The sequence below is a fragment of the Eptesicus fuscus genome, chromosome 20 (genome assembly GCF_027574615.1).
Source record: "Eptesicus fuscus isolate TK198812 chromosome 20, DD_ASM_mEF_20220401, whole genome shotgun sequence".
Lineage (NCBI taxonomy): Eukaryota > Metazoa > Chordata > Mammalia > Chiroptera > Vespertilionidae > Eptesicus > Eptesicus fuscus.
This window is the reverse complement of record NC_072492.1, coordinates 4,287,965-4,305,705: the sequence shown is the minus strand read 5'-3', so window position 1 is coordinate 4,305,705 and position 17,741 is coordinate 4,287,965. Positions and strand designations below refer to the sequence as shown.

General features: G+C 45.0%; 1 protein-coding gene across 1 annotated transcript in view; it reads right to left on the bottom strand.

The window, feature by feature from the left end:
- Nucleotides 1-1,388: 1,388 nt before the first annotated feature.
- CDRT4 (CMT1A duplicated region transcript 4) overlaps nt 1,389-17,741 on the bottom strand; it is a 29,481-nt gene continuing 13,128 nt past the window's right edge. Inside the window, exon 2 of the mRNA XM_028133877.2 lies at nt 1,389-3,154. Within this exon, the coding sequence (XP_027989678.1) occupies nt 2,697-3,154 (458 nt within the window). The 3' untranslated portion in view covers nt 1,389-2,696. The remainder of the gene's footprint in view (nt 3,155-17,741) is intronic.

Below are 17,741 nucleotides of genomic sequence, written 5' to 3'. Positions count from 1 at the left end.
GTGTCAGACGGGGCCTTGGTTACAGCCACACAGCAGCCAACAGAGAACCCTGCTGCTGCGTGAACTACACCAGTAGGGAGGCTAACTGCCACAGCTCTCATGCCAAACAGAAAATTCCAGGTGCTGATGAGAGGAGGCAGCTGTGGGCAGTGAGATATCCAAGAAAGCTAGTTTCCTCTTAGAGATGGAAGCTCAGTATGTCCAGCATAACCTGAACTGCCCGGCCTCGGCTTGGAGGGCAGATGCGGCCACACTAGGAATAGTCCGCATTCCTGCCTGTGCCCGCCTGCAGGAGTCGGCTGGGCTCAGGTTCTGGAAGGGCCCCAGGCCTGCTCTGGGAGCACCCAGAATGCCTGTAATGGGTTGGGCCCAGGATGCCTGGCAGGTTCTCATGAACAAAGCTGGCGCTGCCAGGTGTCCGCTGGGCTGCACCAGACCCGGCTGCTGCTTGCGCAGGCCCAGGCAGTGGGCCCCGAGTGCTGGTACTTGTGAAAGCAAGAGGCTCTCTCCCTGACACTCCACTTGCACTGCAGGGCCTTCCAAGATTTTAGCCAAAGAGCCCTTGAAAGGTTGACTTATGGGACCCTCCTCTATGGAGCTCACAGAAGTCTGCACCCGGAGACAAATCTCAGCAACAGCCACCGGTTACTCAGCTGCCCCTCTGCCCCGGCCAAGGCGTGGCTGCTGGGTCAGCTGGCCTCACCCAGCTGCTTCTTCCCTGGAGGAGGGTTTCCCAGCAGCCTCCTCAGCCTCATGCACATGTGGCCAGTCCCGTGAGCCCAGCGTGGGCTTGAGCAGAGTACACATTTCAAATAGAATCAGACGTTTTCAGTGTTAAAATTGCCTCAGGAGACAGTCTGAACTGCCACAGATGCAACCCATTCTCATCACACGTGGAGCTCGTGTTGTTGTGGTTATAATAGACGTAGAATTAAATTCATCTAAGTGCTATTTATAGATACTCATTTAAATTTAGAGAGTATATCTTTTCATAAGAACTATTAAACACTTAGAAATTTAATTTAAAAAAGAACTGTAAGTTCTCTGCTCTCAAAATGATCAGAAGAAATAATTCCAAATTCCTGCAAACTGTAACCATAGCTTTCTAAATCGACTCTGGCAATAAACTTCCATGAAAGGACAGATAAAAATTCTTGTTGGAGGAATGTATCCTGGTGCCTGTAAGTGCTCAGTGCACACAAAACATAGCCGCTTGGATGAGCTGGGCCCACTTATGTTCTTTCCCGAACTCGTTCTGGCCAGAGCTGAGATGCAGGATGGGCGGAGCCCCTTTGGGCGGCCGCTCCAGCCCAGCTCACAGCAGCCAGAGCGGAACACACTCTCCCCAGACTCTGGGGTGGAGAGGACACATTTGTAGGGCAAATTCAACTTTTTCAAATGGCATTTATAGCAACAGGCACATTTCATCCTCTACATCTCTGCGAGGGAAGCATGATAGGTATTAGCTGCTGTAGAAATAGAAACACAGAAACTCAGGGGAGGTCGAAGGGAAGAAAAGCCCCCGGAGGAGCTGCGCTCAGAGATGAACCCACACCTGAGACCAGCTGGGGCCGCCAGGAGGCTCGGTCCCTCTTGTGTGAAGACAGAGCCTGTTTGCTGGGACAGTGGTTTAGCAACCCGTGCTTTGGCCCCAAGCAGGAGCCGCTCAGAGCCTGAGTGGCCCCAGTCTAGCTGTGCTTTGACAGACAACAGCTGAGGTCCAGCGCCGGCTTCCCACCAGCTCTGCTCCACGAGGCAAGCCTTAAAGAGGTACAGGGAGAAAGCCCTCCATTTCTTAGCAGGGGACAGCCGAGCCTCCCTGCACTCTGTAAACCCTCCAAGGCAAAACATCTCAATAGCAGGTTCAGGTGCCTAGTGGGGCAGTGAGGCGGGACCACAGGAACCCCACCGTGGTGGATCAAGCTAATTTCCTCATGGCTTCAAGTCCATCCTTTCATACTATTCTTCGAGATGCTGGACTTGGGATTCTGCAACCCACATTCTTTGCTTTCCGACCTGATAGGCTCTGCCCACAGTGAGTGCTAGAGGGAGCCTAGAGGCTGGAGGCGGAGGAAGTAGCTCATGTTTGGTTTACTTCCTGTTTATCTCTGTGGGCTTCCTGTGCCTGTCCTTTTCCCCTAGCAATGCTTCTTGTTCACTCAGGTAGTATCAATTCCTTCAGAAGCATTTGAGGACAGCTTTTTAGTTTTCCCAACACGCACAGAATCAACCTCAGCCAGAACAGCCCCCTCCTCACTTCAGGAGCGCCATCCCCACGGGGGCTCTCCTCTGAGCTCAAGCATCGGCACCAGCTAAGGAGCATCCCACTCCCTCACCTCGGGAACCTGGGATTCAGCGCACTCCCCCTCCAACTGTCTCACTTTTAGGTAGTCCAATAGCTTCCCTTTGTCCCATCCACCCCCAGCCTTGGAGGTGATACCTGCTTCCTGTGTTTTCAGTTACCTAGATAATAATTATTTCTATTCAATTATCTCTAATAATATCACTGGTGTGACTTCTGTCTCCTGTCTGGACACAGCCTACTTTACCCAGTTAGGTCCCAAGCATTGATAGTGGGAATTGGGGCTTCCCAGCCTGAGCAGGGGCAAGTTCAGCCTTGAAGGACATAGTGAGACTTGTGGCAAATGAAGCTTAATTGCTGTACAATCTTGAGGGGTGGTTGCAGGGACTGCTTGCTAAACATTCAAATGTTTTTCCTTGCTGGCCAGAAGGGAGCTGTATGGAAGTATCCTCATCAGAGGTTTTCGAGAGAAGATGATCTTGTTAAAGTTTGCAGTGGGATTTTCTCTGGAATCCATGTGAAAGGGTATGGGCTCTGGGGTGACGGTGGGACCTGCGGCCGATACCGAAAAAGCACTCCACACGGACAACATGGTCTCAGACTTCGTGTCCTTGAACACCATTTTGCCAGAGGCCTTGGATGACTTTTTCCTTTTCAGCTGGACGATGCTGGGCGTCTTGCTCGGCCTGTGAGTCCTTCGGCTTTCCTCCAGAGCCTGCGAGCATTCCAGTTCTCTAGCTTTGCTTTTCTCAATGAGTCTTTGCACCATCGGGGAGGTATATGTGACATAGGCCGGCCAGGGGTCTTGTTTTTCAAGCAGTTCCAGGGGAAGCCCGATGTTTTCTGTGAGTTCTACCAACAAAACAAAACAAAATTAGGCAATTTATAGGCTTTCACAGACATTAATTCAATTCTTCAAAAAAGGAGAGTGTATAGGAAGTACATTTTGAATTTCCCTCAATCTTATAGTAGCTGTCTCACACCTCTGTTAGGAGAAATAAAATCTAATCCAAAATCGGAAAGCAGAATGACATTCCATAGAGCATACCAAGTAAAGAACAGCATGGTAATGGAGAGTAGGGAGCTTGGATCACCCAGGCTGGGTTTCAGATCTTTATATAAGATCAACTTGTTTAGCTCTGAACTTCTAATGTTTGACAATAAAAATGGTTACCATAGGCTACTGTAAGGATTAAATAATGTGATGTATTTAAGGGCTTAGAGCAGTGCAGTTCAGGGTATGAACATAGGGGCTTCTCATTTCAACTGCTTCTCTGCCACCTTAATATCTGTGAAACTCGAACAAGTGTTTTTATTTTGTCTCTTTTAAAATACATATTTTTAAAAATATATTTTAATTTTTAAAAAATCTTTATTGTTGAGAGTATTACAGATGCCCCCTTTTTTTCCCCATTGCCCCTCTATCCAGTTCCCACCACACCCCAAGCCTTCACCACCCTATTGTTTGTGTCCATAGGTAGTACATATATGCATATAAGTTCTCTGGTTAATCTCTTCCCACCTCTCCTCCCCTCTTCCCTCTGAGATTTGTCAGTCTTTTTCATGTTTCCATGCCTCTGGTTCTATTTTATTCATTAGTTTATTTTGTTCATTAGATTTCTTGTTCATTTATTTTGATTTTTAGATTCAATTATTGATAGATATGTATTTATTGACATTTTATTGTTCATATTTTTAATCTTTTTTTTCTTCTTCCTAATTGCTTTTCTTTTGCTGCTTTTAAGATTATCTCTTTATCTTAATGTTTGGCATTTTAATTATGATGTGTCTTGGTGTGGGCCTCTTTGGGTTCCTCTTGATTGGGATTCTCTGTGCTTCCTGGACTTGTAAGTCCATTTCTTTCACCAGGTAGGAGACATTTTCTGTCATTATTTCTTCAAATAGGTTTTCAATATCTTTCACTCTCTCTTCTCCTTCTGGCACCCACATAGTGCTATTGTTTGTATGCTTGAAGTTGTCCCAAAGGCTCCTTATACTATCTTGATGTTTTTAAATTCGTTTTTTGTTTTTGCTATTATGATTGGGTGTTTTTTGCTTCCTCTATACCAAATTGTTGATTTCATTTTCAGAATACTCTACTGTTAAATCTCTGTAAAGTATTCTCTATTTCAGTTAGTGTATGCTTAGTTTCTGACTGGTCCTTTTTTCATGTCTTTAAAATTCTCACTAAGATCCTTGAAAGTCTCACTAAGTCCCTTGAAACTCTCATTAAGATCCTTGAGCAAACTTATAACAATTGTTTTGAGCTTTGTCTAGTAATTTCCTTGCTTCCATTTCATTTAGTTCTTTTTCTGGAGATTTATTCTGTTCTTTAATTTGTGACATTTCTTTGTCTCTGCATTTGGGCTGCTTCCCCATATTCAGTTCTATGTATTAGGTAGAGCTGCTATTTCTCCTGGAATTGATAGAGTGGCCTTGTGTTGTAGGTGTCCTGTAGGGCCCAGTGGCTCAGCCTCCTCAGTCACCTGAGCTGAGCACTCTAGGTGCACCCCTGTGTGGGGTGTGTGGACAGTTTTGCTATAGTTGAGCCTTGATTGCTGTTAGCGTCACTGGAAAAAATTGACCTCTAGGCCAAATTGCTGGGAGGACCAGCTTCAACTACAGTGGAAGATCTTCCATTCAGGAGACACCCCTATGGAGTAGGACTTGCTTGAGTGGGGCTTTTATTTCAGAGAGGAAAGGGGTGGGAGAGACAGAAACATTAATGATGAGAGAGAGCCACTGATTAGCTGCCTCCTGTACACCCTCCATGGGTGATCCAGCCTGCAACCCCAGGCATGTGCCTTGACCAGGAATCAAACCATGACCTCCCAGTTCATAAGTCAGTGCTCAACCACTGAGCCATACTGGTTGGGTTTAAACAAGTGTTTTAAACCTTTCTAAACCTTAGTTGACGCGTGTAAAATGGTGATTCGCATAAGATCAACTTAGGGCTTTCTCTGGATTAAAAGAAATAATTTATGTAAGGCTTTAGCACCATACCTGTCCAGAGAACTTCTGGTTTTCTAGAATTCATTAGTTTATATGTTCAGTTTTGCCACCTCTGTGGCCTCTGAACAGTTAAAAGTAACATGGAGCATTTCTGTTCCCACCAGCCAATGCCCATTGAACAAGTCTCAAGTGGTTTATAACAAGTTTCCCAGGAGATGCTGATGAAGTTGGTCAGGAGACCACACTTTGAAAACCATCACTCTAGGAAAATGCTCAAACTTTCATGAGCACTAGAATTACCCGGAAAGCTAGTTAAAACACAGAAGGCTGGGTTCCACCCCAGTGGATCTGATTCATTAGGTCTGCTTTGGGGATCTGAGAATTTGCATTTCTGACTAACTCCCAGGTAATTTAGCTGGTCTGAGGACCATAATCTGAGAATCCCTAATTTAGACTGAATAATGATTCTAAACCTTTAGCTGACTTGCTCATGTGTGAAACACTCCCCTGAAATAACAATTCCCAGGTGTTCCACCCTTTATCTTTCTTTCAAAGGAAGCTTTGTGGAATACAAGTGAGTATGTTGTACACAGGAGAAGCCTCAAATTTCACTATCTTTATAAAGTAAATTATTTACAAATGTTAGCATGTTATTATAACAAAAGATAGCATCTTAGAGATTTATTCATGCTCTTTTTCTTTTTTTAAGCTAGCTTTTGCCAAACCTCTGATCCAGGCCTGACAGAGTCCCTTTTGTTGTCTTAGTGAAAATCTTTCATGACAATACATTCTCTGGAGAATTCAGTGTCATTTTTCTAAAGCTAGGGAAGAAGTGATGCTCAAATAGGCCTCTAACCTTGAGAGTTTCACATAGTAAAAAAATTGGAAGTGAAAGCATCTTACTACTTCTAAGACCTACCATGGGATCTCAGAATTTTAGTGCATCATTCCAAGCTCCTAGTAATATAGAGTATGACCCCAAGGGTTCCCTAGCCCACACCTGTCTACCTACATTGGCAGAGAATACTTGACTTATTTTTCATATTTGTAGAGCTGGTAGGAATGTGTTTTTACTTCACCTCATATGTACAGTAGGATTACTCAATCATGCCAGATGGTGAAAAAACTGTCTCGAGTTGGTGGTATTTGGGGAATTTTGGATAATTCCTTTTATCCTTCCCTCTAAGTTCTAGTTAACGAACCCTGAAGCCTCAAAGAAGTCCAGTTATTAGTAAACTGTTTGTTTCAACATTAATCTACAATTGTATAAGTCACCATCTTGTTCAAAACCCTTCACCATACATTTCTGGACCCTACAGCAGCCCTCTGGCCAATAGCACAATTCTAGAAAATGGCAAGTTTGTCTCCTACCTGCTGACCCAGGAACTAGGAAACTAGAAAATCAAGGGATCAAATGTTTGAGACAGCCTTAGAACGCATGGTGAGGACGTGTTTGAAAATAAAAGGAGACAAATAGTTGACAGTAAGTCTGAAGACAAGCTTTGGGCTTTGACGAAGATTCCATTCTCTCTGTAAATGAAATGCAGACCAGCAGTCTTCAGATAGAAATGCAGACCAGCACCTCTTCAGATAGAAAGCCCTGATGTGGTTTTTGTGTTTCTCCCTCAGACACAGGCCCATGATCCATCCACTGGGTTTTCAATCCCAACTCCTTCCCACCCTACCCCATCCAATCTCTTATCCCACCATTTCCAGCATCCAGTCTGATATGCTGGATGTGACCTAAATAAATTCAAAGGAGTGGCACTTGCATGGAACCTGACATGAATGTGTGACCTTGATCATGATCCTTAACTTCTTGGGATTTCTGTTATCAAACAAGGTGAGGATGAGGATAAATTCCTGTCCTGCTTCTCTCACAGAGGCACTACTGTTATAATTAAATATCTGGAAATAAAAGTGTTCTAAACTAGCGATCCCTCAACTTTGCTGCACTTTGGAATTACTAGGGAACCTTTAAAAATTCAAATGCCTGATTCCCACCCACAACATTGTGATTGCACTGGAATGAGATGCAACACAGGCATCAGAATTAAATTATTGATTCTAATGTGCAACAAAACTTGGAAACTGCTGTTTAGAATCTAAACCAAAAAACACTGAAGATTTATAGGATATTTGCTATTTAAGAAATGGGAAGCAGATCCAGATCATTCCAGTCCCCTGGCAGTTCTAAAACACTTTTTCATTCAAGAATGCTTTGTTATATATAGTCAGTACTGCATATCAGTAACCTTTAAACATTTAAGGTCCATGGAGCATTCCCACCACCACCTGCCTATTCTGGAATTGACTTAAATATAAGAGCCAGTACCCTCTTAAAGCACTAAGCTAAGGACACTGTGGCTGTGAATGATATTCTCATGCAAAGCTCATCTTACCCTCTGTCTGTGGCCACAAGCTGCCTCCTTATCTCAGGAACCATCTTACGAAAGGACTTTGTGGTTTCCAAGGAGGACTGATGGACGAATGCACCAGCATAAGTCAACCCCACTCAAACCGTTAGCCCCAATAATGCTATGAAAGTGGTGCCATTTGCAATCTCATGATTGCAAGACATTACCTTAACCCAGTGTTTCCTAAGCTTGTCCCATAGAATGCAAGAATATCTCAAGATACTAATAGGTGTTAGATAAAGGGGAAAAACCATCCATGGTGAGGATTACCCTATATGACCACATTCATTGTTTAATCCAGGGCACTATCAACATAGTCTATGGTGTGGTAGGCTATAAGTTTAGCAGACCTGTCCTCAGTCAGGAAAGTTTAAAAACTGACATGTTAAACAAATTCCTTTAGTGCAGTGTTTCTCAGAGCTGGTACTATGTTGACTTGCTTTGTAATCTCCAAAAGTAGGTTGATTTATAGCAGATGAAAATGTAGCATCCCTAATCTCTTTTGACCAGGGGATCCTTCATTCAGTCATGCACTCATTCATGGAACAAGTAACCGAGAAAACATTTGTGTGGATTTTGAGATCTTTCTCCAGCCCTCGTTTCCAAACTGTGAGCACCAGAGAATGTTATGATATAGGAGGGTGGAAGGATGAACTTGCTCAGGGGGTAGCTGAGTCTTTGATGACTCACATCCTCTGAAATCCATCTCAGAAGGTTGGTCCCTCAAAAGTGTCCATACCCAGAAGAACAAGCCAGCATGAGGCCTAGTGCTCCATCAGAAACCAGACTTATTTCCCTCTGTTGGCCTCTCTCCTCTCTTCTCTACTCCAGTCTGCAGCTGCCTTGTCTTGCTGTGTCTTAGCTCTCACTTTTTCCTCAGCCACACCTAAGAGTCTTGTCTTGCCCCAGAAGGACAACCACATTATCTGAAACAGGAAGCTGATGCAGTTTTGTTTCACTCTGACATGTTATCCTCTTCAACCTCTCATTTCCTCCCCTTCCCTATTTCTTTGTCTGCCCTCTGGCTGCTCCTCATTTATTTTTGGCTGAAGAGGAAGCTGCCACTTAGGCCAGAAGACTTTTCTCTAAGGTGCAGAGCAACATTGCTGGCATGAACCAGCCTGGTGCAGGGTCGGTGTGTTCTTCTTGGGGGTCTTCATTCCCAGTGCCCCCTATCTTACAGGCTGCCCATATGCTCTGACCCCTGCATTTTAGGCCTAGGAAAGCACAGTGCTCACCACAGACTCCCCATTAGCCCCACTGTATCACACTTCTCTCCACCTCTTTACCTTGCCCCCAACCCCATAGAAGCTATGGAAACTCTTGCCATAGTCCCACCTCCACCTGAGGGCTCTGAGGGTGCTCACAGATAATGGTTTGGTGTGCCTTTAGCAGCATGATGCTGGGAAGCACTGGAAACCTTAGAACTGCTTAGACAGAGGGAAATGGGGATGGAGAGGGGTAAGTTGGTCTTTCAGAAAAGAAGAGTTCTCTGGCTCCTCCTTATGCAGCCCTCTTCTCATCCTCATTGCTGCCCTTTCCCAAACGCACGCACACTCCAAGGAGAGGAGGAACAAGCCCATTCTTGCACTCTGTTAAAAAGTCAAGTTGCAGCCCTAACTGGTTTGGTTTAGTGGGCAGAGCGTCGGCCTGCGGACTCAAGGGTCCCAGGTTCGATTCCAGTCAAGGGCATGTACCTTGGTTGCGGGCACATACCCAGTGGGAATGTGCAGAAGGCAGCTGATCGATGTTTCTCTCTCATTGATGTTTCTATCTCTCTATCCCTCTCCCTTCCTCTCTGTAAAATATCAATAAAAATGTATTTAAAAAAAAAAAGTCAAGTTGCACATGAAGGGCAGCTTTGGTAGTTGTGAGCATGTTCTAATACAGACCATGTCTCTTTCTGGGGGAGCAATTGTCTCTAACCACCTCTGGGTCAGGGAGGTGGGAGTCTAGTCAGAAGTGCCATCTTCTCCTAGAGATCTGGTATCATCAATTCACCACTTATGGTGTGTGGGAGGGGCACAGACTCCTTGTGGAAATGCTTCTGTAGCTATATATTTTCTTGGAGAATTATGTGTATACCTTGAGAGATGCAACAGTGGAGAGAGAGTTCAAGTGTCTATGGCCATGCAACATCAATTCATTCATCCATTCATGCACACATTCAACAAATCTATATTGGGGGGTAAGGGGCTTGCTCCCACACAAAACACGTCATGAATTCTCCACACTCACCTCTTGCTTTGATCCCTAGCAAGAGGTGCTTCTCAATGTCAAGATTCCACAAAGCATGTTTGCTTCCCATACCAACAACTCAAACAAGAATAATCCATGTCATCTTGGTCATCAGAAAAAAAGGAGATACACCCCTGTACATAGGTCAAAACAAGTCATATTAGTCACTCTGCAGACATGTATTGGTGTTCCCATGTGCCAGGCAGTGCAGCAGGTACTGGGGACATGGAGCAGGAGGAGGCAGAGCCTTGGTTCAAGGAGCTCACAGCCCCATGAAGGGACAGACACAGCCTGCATGGGGAGGATGTCAAGAAACAGGTTCAAGAAGAGAAGGTGGTGCTGATGAATCCTGAAGGACAAGGAGAATGATGGGCAGTGGGTGTTAAATGTCAGCCAGCCTCAGTGTTTTCAGATCCTGAGTGAAGTCCTTCTCTGCTCAGTGGCCACATTTTCATCCACATTCTCAACCCAAATCACATGGGTTGTTTCCCAACAGTGTATTTTCTGCATCTGAACTAAAATGTTGAGTGGGCTGAATAAATGCTTTACAAATTCACCACAGGAAAAAGTACTGAGCATCGTATACCTATCAAGTACAAATATGAATTTAATTTTATACTGATCCAAGGAATATTAAATCATAAAAATTAAAATTCCCATTTTAAGATGTAATATGAAGATCCATTAGGCACAAAGCACATGGCCATATGACCTATAGATCAAGTTTAAAGTTTAAAATGAATATTTCAGAACAGACAAATAGGCACGATTGGAGGAGAGCCCCTCAGCCTGTCCTCCTGTGGACAGTTTGGGGAGCAATTTGCTCTAATGGCCGACAAGTAGGAAAGATATAGAGAAACAGGCATTGAGAAGTGGCCCTGCAGCCCCACATTGAGGAAACTGGACATGACAGATGTTAGGCGACGTATGCTCAGAGGCCCTCCCTCTGCCGACAGCTGGCTCCTGAGCAATGAGCCCATGAAAGTGCATGGCCTCTCATGTCTAATCCATCAGGAAAAGGAAGTCCTGCTCCCTGGAACAATGCGGGCATTGTGCACCTAGAGAAGCTTGGGGAGACCGACAGGCATTTCCCAGGACTTGCCTCAACCAATGGACCAGGCCACCCCTCCTTTAAAATGCTCAAAGCACTAGCGACTCAGGTCAGTGTCTGTTTTGAAGAAGGTGATTTACATTTGAGGCTTTGCCTAGAAGCAAAGAACTAAAGTAGCTGCTTTCTACAGGATTCAGTTGTTCCATCAGCCTATGGACACCATATCCTCAGTCAAACAGCTACCCAAGTTGATGCCCAACTGTGAGAAAATCCATGCATTGCACATTGCGCCCAACTCTTGGTTAATAAATATCCTTCAAATATCTATAATAATCTATAATAATAAAAGCATAATATTCTAATTAGACCGGACAGCCAAATGTCCTTCTGCACAAAGCTGCAGCGGCTCTCATGCCTTTACTTCTTGGCATGTCCTGTTGCCTTTGTCCTCAATTCTCTTCCATCTCCCCACTTCTAAGGAACTGCATGTCCTCCAAAACCCAGACTGCAGCTCAGCTACTCGGAAACCTTTCCTAAATCTCTCCCCAAAAGATGCTGTTCTTCCTTGTGCTCTCAGAGGAAGGCAAAAATAACCCTAGCATAAGAAGCATTCCACATTATGTTAAGAAAATTGTCAGGGAACAGAAAGTGTGGGATTTTCTTGGAGTTTTGAGTAAACTGTTAAACTGCATCCAAAATGAAAAGCTAAGGATAAAAAGCTGCTATTTGGAGACACTACTACCTCCATGCATCCCTGAGACTTTCTGCCAAGAGTGCTTTGTCAGATCATCACCAAAGAGACTCCCTCCCCCTGGTCCCCACAGGTGTCTCAAGGGAGTGCTATTTGCCCCCTCACAGCCTACAGGTTTCTGGACCCCAGATGGCACTTGCCCCCTGTCTTCCCACTGCCATTCTCAAACCATTTTTCTTCCTGCTTCTTTGAAGCTCATGCCAATCCCTCATCCACCTGGTTGCTGCCAGCTTCTGCCCTCTGGTTCTGACCCTCAGTCACTGACAATTTTACCTCCTGGACACGGGCTTCCTTTTCACTTTTACTCCGACCAGCATCGGTGGTTTCATCACCATCTCATAAACGATTCATACAAATTCTTAGCCAACCTTCCTTGACCTACTCACTTCCATTAAAATGGAGACAATATACCAACTAATACACGTCTTCCTCTCAGTCTCTGCCACCCATTCCTGTAGTTAGTCCATTTTTCTCATCATTACCAATAACTGCATATATACACAGTCTCAGCTGTGAGCACCCCATTCTGTTACCTTCTCTATCCTTCCAGCTCAATCCCTCAAGCAGCTCCCAATCTAGCAATTCCTCTATTTCAACCCACTAATTCTACCTTCCTCTCTCAGTCACTCCTTTCGCCCTCATTTCCTGCTTTATCCTGTTTAAATTCCATTGTCTCTCCTTATAATCTCTTGCAAATGACCTTCACCCCCATATCCCGCCCCTACCATATTTGCATGACTAAGACCAGTACTTGTGAAACCCAACTGTTGTGCTCTCCAGAGTGTGAGACCTCAGCAGCTGACCCTGCTGGGAGAAAAATGCACCCATACTGTGGTCTCACAGAGAATGAAAATAACTACAGTTCCTGTGGCATGTACTATGTACTGGGTACAGTCTAAGCACCTCACCTATATTAACTAACTTAACCCTCACCAAAACCTATGTATTAGATGCTATGTTATAATTTTATAAGAAAGGAGACTAAAGTCCATAGGAATGTTCAATAGCACATCCAACAACACTCAAGGTTTTCACTCAGTCTGTCTAACTACAGAATCCTTTTGTTTCATGCTCCTCTATCTCAGTCAGTCAACACAGCTAGCCCAGCCTACGATTATCCCCCTTTCCAAGTCTCTTCACTTTCCCACTCCCTAAAAACCACCTCAGCACCTCCTTCTCCCTCTCACTCTCAGCTGATATCCTTGCCTCAACCACCTTGGGGAAAAATGCAAGAATTCATCAGGAACTCCCATATCTCTTCCCACCACCACACTGCCTTCTTTCCCACCATGATGTGCTTATTCTGATCAAAGAATATTTCTCTATTGCAACTCAGGCCCCTCCAAGAGGCAATGGCCCTGGGTATAGTCGACCACTCTCATGTTCTTCAAACATTTTTCTACTTGTTTCCAGACACCACTTTACCCGTGGCCCTCCCATTTCACTCACTGCTCTTCTCCTTAGTCTCTATTGATGATTTCTGAGCTCCTTTTTTTTTTTTTTTTTTAATTTCCACCGGCCCCCAGGGTGATATCAGTCAATTCTATGGCTTTACATCTCATCTATTTGGCAAATTTTTTTTTAAATATATATTTTATTGATTTTTTTACAGAGAGGAAGGGAGAAGGATAGAGAGTTAGAAACATCAATGAGAGAGAAACATCGATCAGCTGCCTCCTGCACACCTCCTACAGGGGATGTGCCCGCAACCAAGGTATATGCCCCTGACCAGAATCGAACCTGGAACCTTTCAGTCCACAGGCTGATGCTCTATCCACTGAGCCAAACCAGTTAGGGCTATTTGGCAAATCTTAATTCTAGCCTAATCCTTTCCCCAAAGTTCAAACTTGACCTTACTCCCTAATATCTTGACCTTACTCCCTAATATCTTTCTTTCCAATGTTTTCCATTTCAGAGAGAGATGCCATCATTCAGCAAATTGCCTCATTCAAAAATCTAAGTTGTCTTTGATTCCTCTTGCTTCTTCACTAATGACAGTGAATCCATTATTTTCCCCTTACCTCCCTCTACCATTATTTAACTTCTCTACGTCCCCAGTCTTATCCAAGACATCAACATCTGCTCATTAGACTACCAAAGACCTGCTAAGTGGTCTTACTTCCACTTTTTTCTCTTTCAATGCCTTCTCCACAGAACACCCAGAGTGATAACTTTTAAACATAAATCAAATTAAATCCTCCTGCTGCCAACACTCTGCAGGCTTCCCATTCCATTTAAGACACAATGCAGATTCTTTACTTTGGCCTACAGAGCCAGCCAAGGAGTTGAGTGGCTCCTGTCTGTCCTTGTAGCCTCAGTTGGTGCCACTCCCATCACTCACTGCACCAGCCTCCTTGGTCTTCTTTGCCTTCTCACACACACCAAGTTTGTTCCCATGTTAGGGACCTTCTTCAGTAGGTCCCTTTGCCTGGATGTGCTTTCCCCTTATCTTTGCATGGATGGTTCCTTCTTATAAGTCAGCCTGAATGTGAACTCTTCAGTGAGGCCTTCCATGACTGCCTAAAGCAGCCACCAGTTGCTACCACATCTTTTATTTTAATTCTCTGCATAGCACTATTCCTGCTGGCATTCCTTACCATTTTCTCATTTATTTACTCTTAACCAACTAGAAAGTAAGAACAGGGATCTCATTGATCACATTCACTGCTCTGTCCTCAGGCACTTGAATCAGAACCATTAGATGAACAGGTGTTACTGCAATTGCCAGAGCAACTTCCCCTGGCATTGCCAAGGGTTGCTGGGAATCCAAACTTCAGGCACCCACACACTTGCACAGGGAACCATAGACTAGCTGGCTGACAGTAGCCACTAGTGATGAAGGTCAACTGGCAGAGGTGGGTGTTATCCTAATAAACATGAAAAAGAAATATAACTAATGGGATGGCCTGGATTCAAATCCTAGCATTGTCACTTACTGCTTTTAAGTGAGTAAATCTCTCTCTCTCTCTTTCCCTCCCTCCCCCCGCTCCTCCATTCCTCCCTCCATCCCTCTCGGATTTAACTTTCCCATCTGTAACATGGGAATGACATGCCTCCTTTGCAGAAAGACTGTGAAGACTAAATGAATAAGACCCTGCCTGTGAAGTGCCCAGAAGAGTAACAACAGTATAGGGACTTAGAGCCACAACAGTCAAGGATCACTAGTGAAATGCAGTCCTGTCTGACACAGAAAGTTCCTGGGGCCTAAATGTACCAAATTCAAACTCTGCTTTTCTTCTGAACCTCCGTGTCCATTCTCACTGGTCCAGTATGTGCTCCATTCCCACAGACATGGCCAGGTCTTACCACCATCAGATGCAGTGCCCGGGGTACCTGCCACTTGCTGTTAGTGGGCATGCTTGCCTCTTCACAAACGTGTTTTCTTCCCTCGGAATGACTGTAAATGTAGACGTGTGGCCCTGCTCTCCGGGCCCTTTCTCTCTCTTTCCAGAACTGCTCCTATGACTCTCCTTAGGGGAGGCCGCTCCAGCCCTTTAGGTAGGCTTATCCATAGGGCCCCCGGCCCCCCTTCCCCCCCGCCCCGCACCGTGCGTCATCTACTTAAGACCACACATCCCACTATTACTTGCTTGGTCTCTCCCTCTCTCTCCCAAACTATTTCTTAAGGATTGAAGTAAGATAATTAAATTCCAGCCACAAGTTGTCTACTTTGAGGACTAATTATGGTCCAAACCAAGGCCAGACTGACTTGCCTGGTTCTGATCTCCTCTAGTGCTCACTTCTGGCTGGAAGCTTTGATAGGTCCCTGGTGAAGCTCATTTCACTATGTTTCTGAGAAACAGAATGAAGGAGGTAAATTGGCAAAATATAAATATAATGTAACCATTATGGATTGTTTTGTGGGAAATTGACAAATATATAGGAAACTATTGCCTATGGTTTCAAGAGAAAATAACAATTACCAATTCCCCCTGGAGGTCAAGAAAGAGGCCTTTTGAAATTGAAGAGAGATATTCAGTATATTCTAGGCACAAATATACTCAAGTGGTATACAGTGAAACATAACTGCTAACCACGTAGAAAATATGTGTGGGTAACATGCCAGGAGATTTTGAAGTCCTGACAAAAGGAGTGTTTGTTGAGTCAGAAGTCCAATCAAACAACAGGGGCTGTGATGTGTCTCATTGGCACAGCCGTGAGATGCACAGAATCCTTGTAAATCTGGGAATGGCCCTTCACAGAGTGTGTCATATCGCATAGCTGCCCTCGCCCCAGTAAAGATCTGGCCTTTAGTATCCACCTCACCTCTGTGTGGCATGGCAGAAAACTAGCTCGCTCCTTGCTGCTCTTGCGGTGTTTCTGTAATGTAATTACATATGTAGTTCAATATCTCAAGAGGGCAACTAGTAAGAGAACTAGCCAAAGTTCCTAATAAAGAAAAGCTGCAAATTAAATAATTGTTTGGGCTTTGGAGGAAAGTGTAGCATAAAATTAAGAGCATGTGTTCCGTACAGGCCAACTGCTTCTTAGCGGTTGGAGTGGAGATGTTGAGTGGAGATGAGATGCTTAAACTTTTGAAGTCTTATTGTTCCCATCTGCAAAATAAGGATAATAACAAGAACTATCCGTGGGTTGGTCTGAGGATTTTTGTCATGAAATAATTCACATAAGACATTGGGCACAGGGCCTGGGTGTGTGGTGAGAGCCCATTGGTTGAACTGCTGTCAACATTAGCATGTATGACTGTGGTATCCTCCACAATGCCAAACAGCCAGTCCAACTTGCAGGCTGGAGCAATTAGTAACAGAATGCATCCCATCAAAAACAGGTCAGTAAGTGAAGCTCGGGAAAGAGACTGGAACAGCAGGAGGTCAGAAGATGGACTTGGGGGACCCCGCAACACAAATGCTGCCACACTGCTGCCCCCACATCTCGCTACCCCACCCCGCCCGCTCCATTTTGCAGACCCAAACAGCCCTCTTTATACCACTTATCCTTCTGCTCACAAAGGAGACCCTCTGCAGAGCATTCTTGACCTTGAGTAGTTCTGAGGCATCTGTGTTCACTTGTAGACATGTGTCCACATACACATGTACACACAGAGCCCTGAGTGGGAAATATGAATGTTCTCTGGGATGACCCACACACTCAGCATGCACAGATATGTGCACACATGCATGTGCACACACCCACTCACACACACACCCTGTGTGACTAACTCGAGTCAGCAGCCATGTCTTCCATGCAGCCTCCAGTGTTGACACCCCTGTCCTGGCTGAGATCTATGTCCCTTCTCAGGTCTCTGCAGCCTGCTCTGGAATGACTTAATGAGTGACACTGGGCCAAGAAATCTCGCCAAATTCCTACTGGGAATAATCTGGAGACTGAGGAATGCAGGCAGTGTTAAAGGGGACATGGGGTGGAGACGGGACTTAGAGTCGGGAGAATTGCTTTTGAAATCCAGCTTCACCTTTTTATGTCTAATCTTAAGCCAGTTCTTAAACTTTCTGAACTTCAGTTTTCTCATATCCAGGATGAGAAACATCCTGCCTCAATAGATGTTATGATGATCCAATTAATTCAGATAAAAATACTTCATGATTACCCTGGCTGGGGGGCTCAGTTGGTTGGAGCATCATCCTGTGCACCAAAAGGTTGCAGGTTCGATTCCCGGTCAGGGCACATACCTAGGTAGCAGGTTCAATCTCAAGCAATCGATGTTTCTCTGAGAAGTCTCCCGGATGCTAGGACAACAAAGCTCCAAGGAGTGGACACGGAACTAGCTCCCTCTGCCCGTCATGGCCACTGGCTGGTCAGAACTGCAGGGCAGCCAGCCCACAGGCTGCACAGGCTCCACAGCAGCTGGGCTCCCGGCGCCTCAAGGAGGCAGCCTCCAGGATGGCCCTATTGGTCCACCTCCTGGTGCCCGCATGCTGATGAAAAGTTCCCCTTGAGCAGCAGCTCACTTCTAACAAATAGAATACGCAAAAGTGACAGGATGCTACTTCTGAGATTAGGTTACAGAAGTTTGGCTTCCATCTTGAACTCTCTCTCTCCCCCATCTCATTC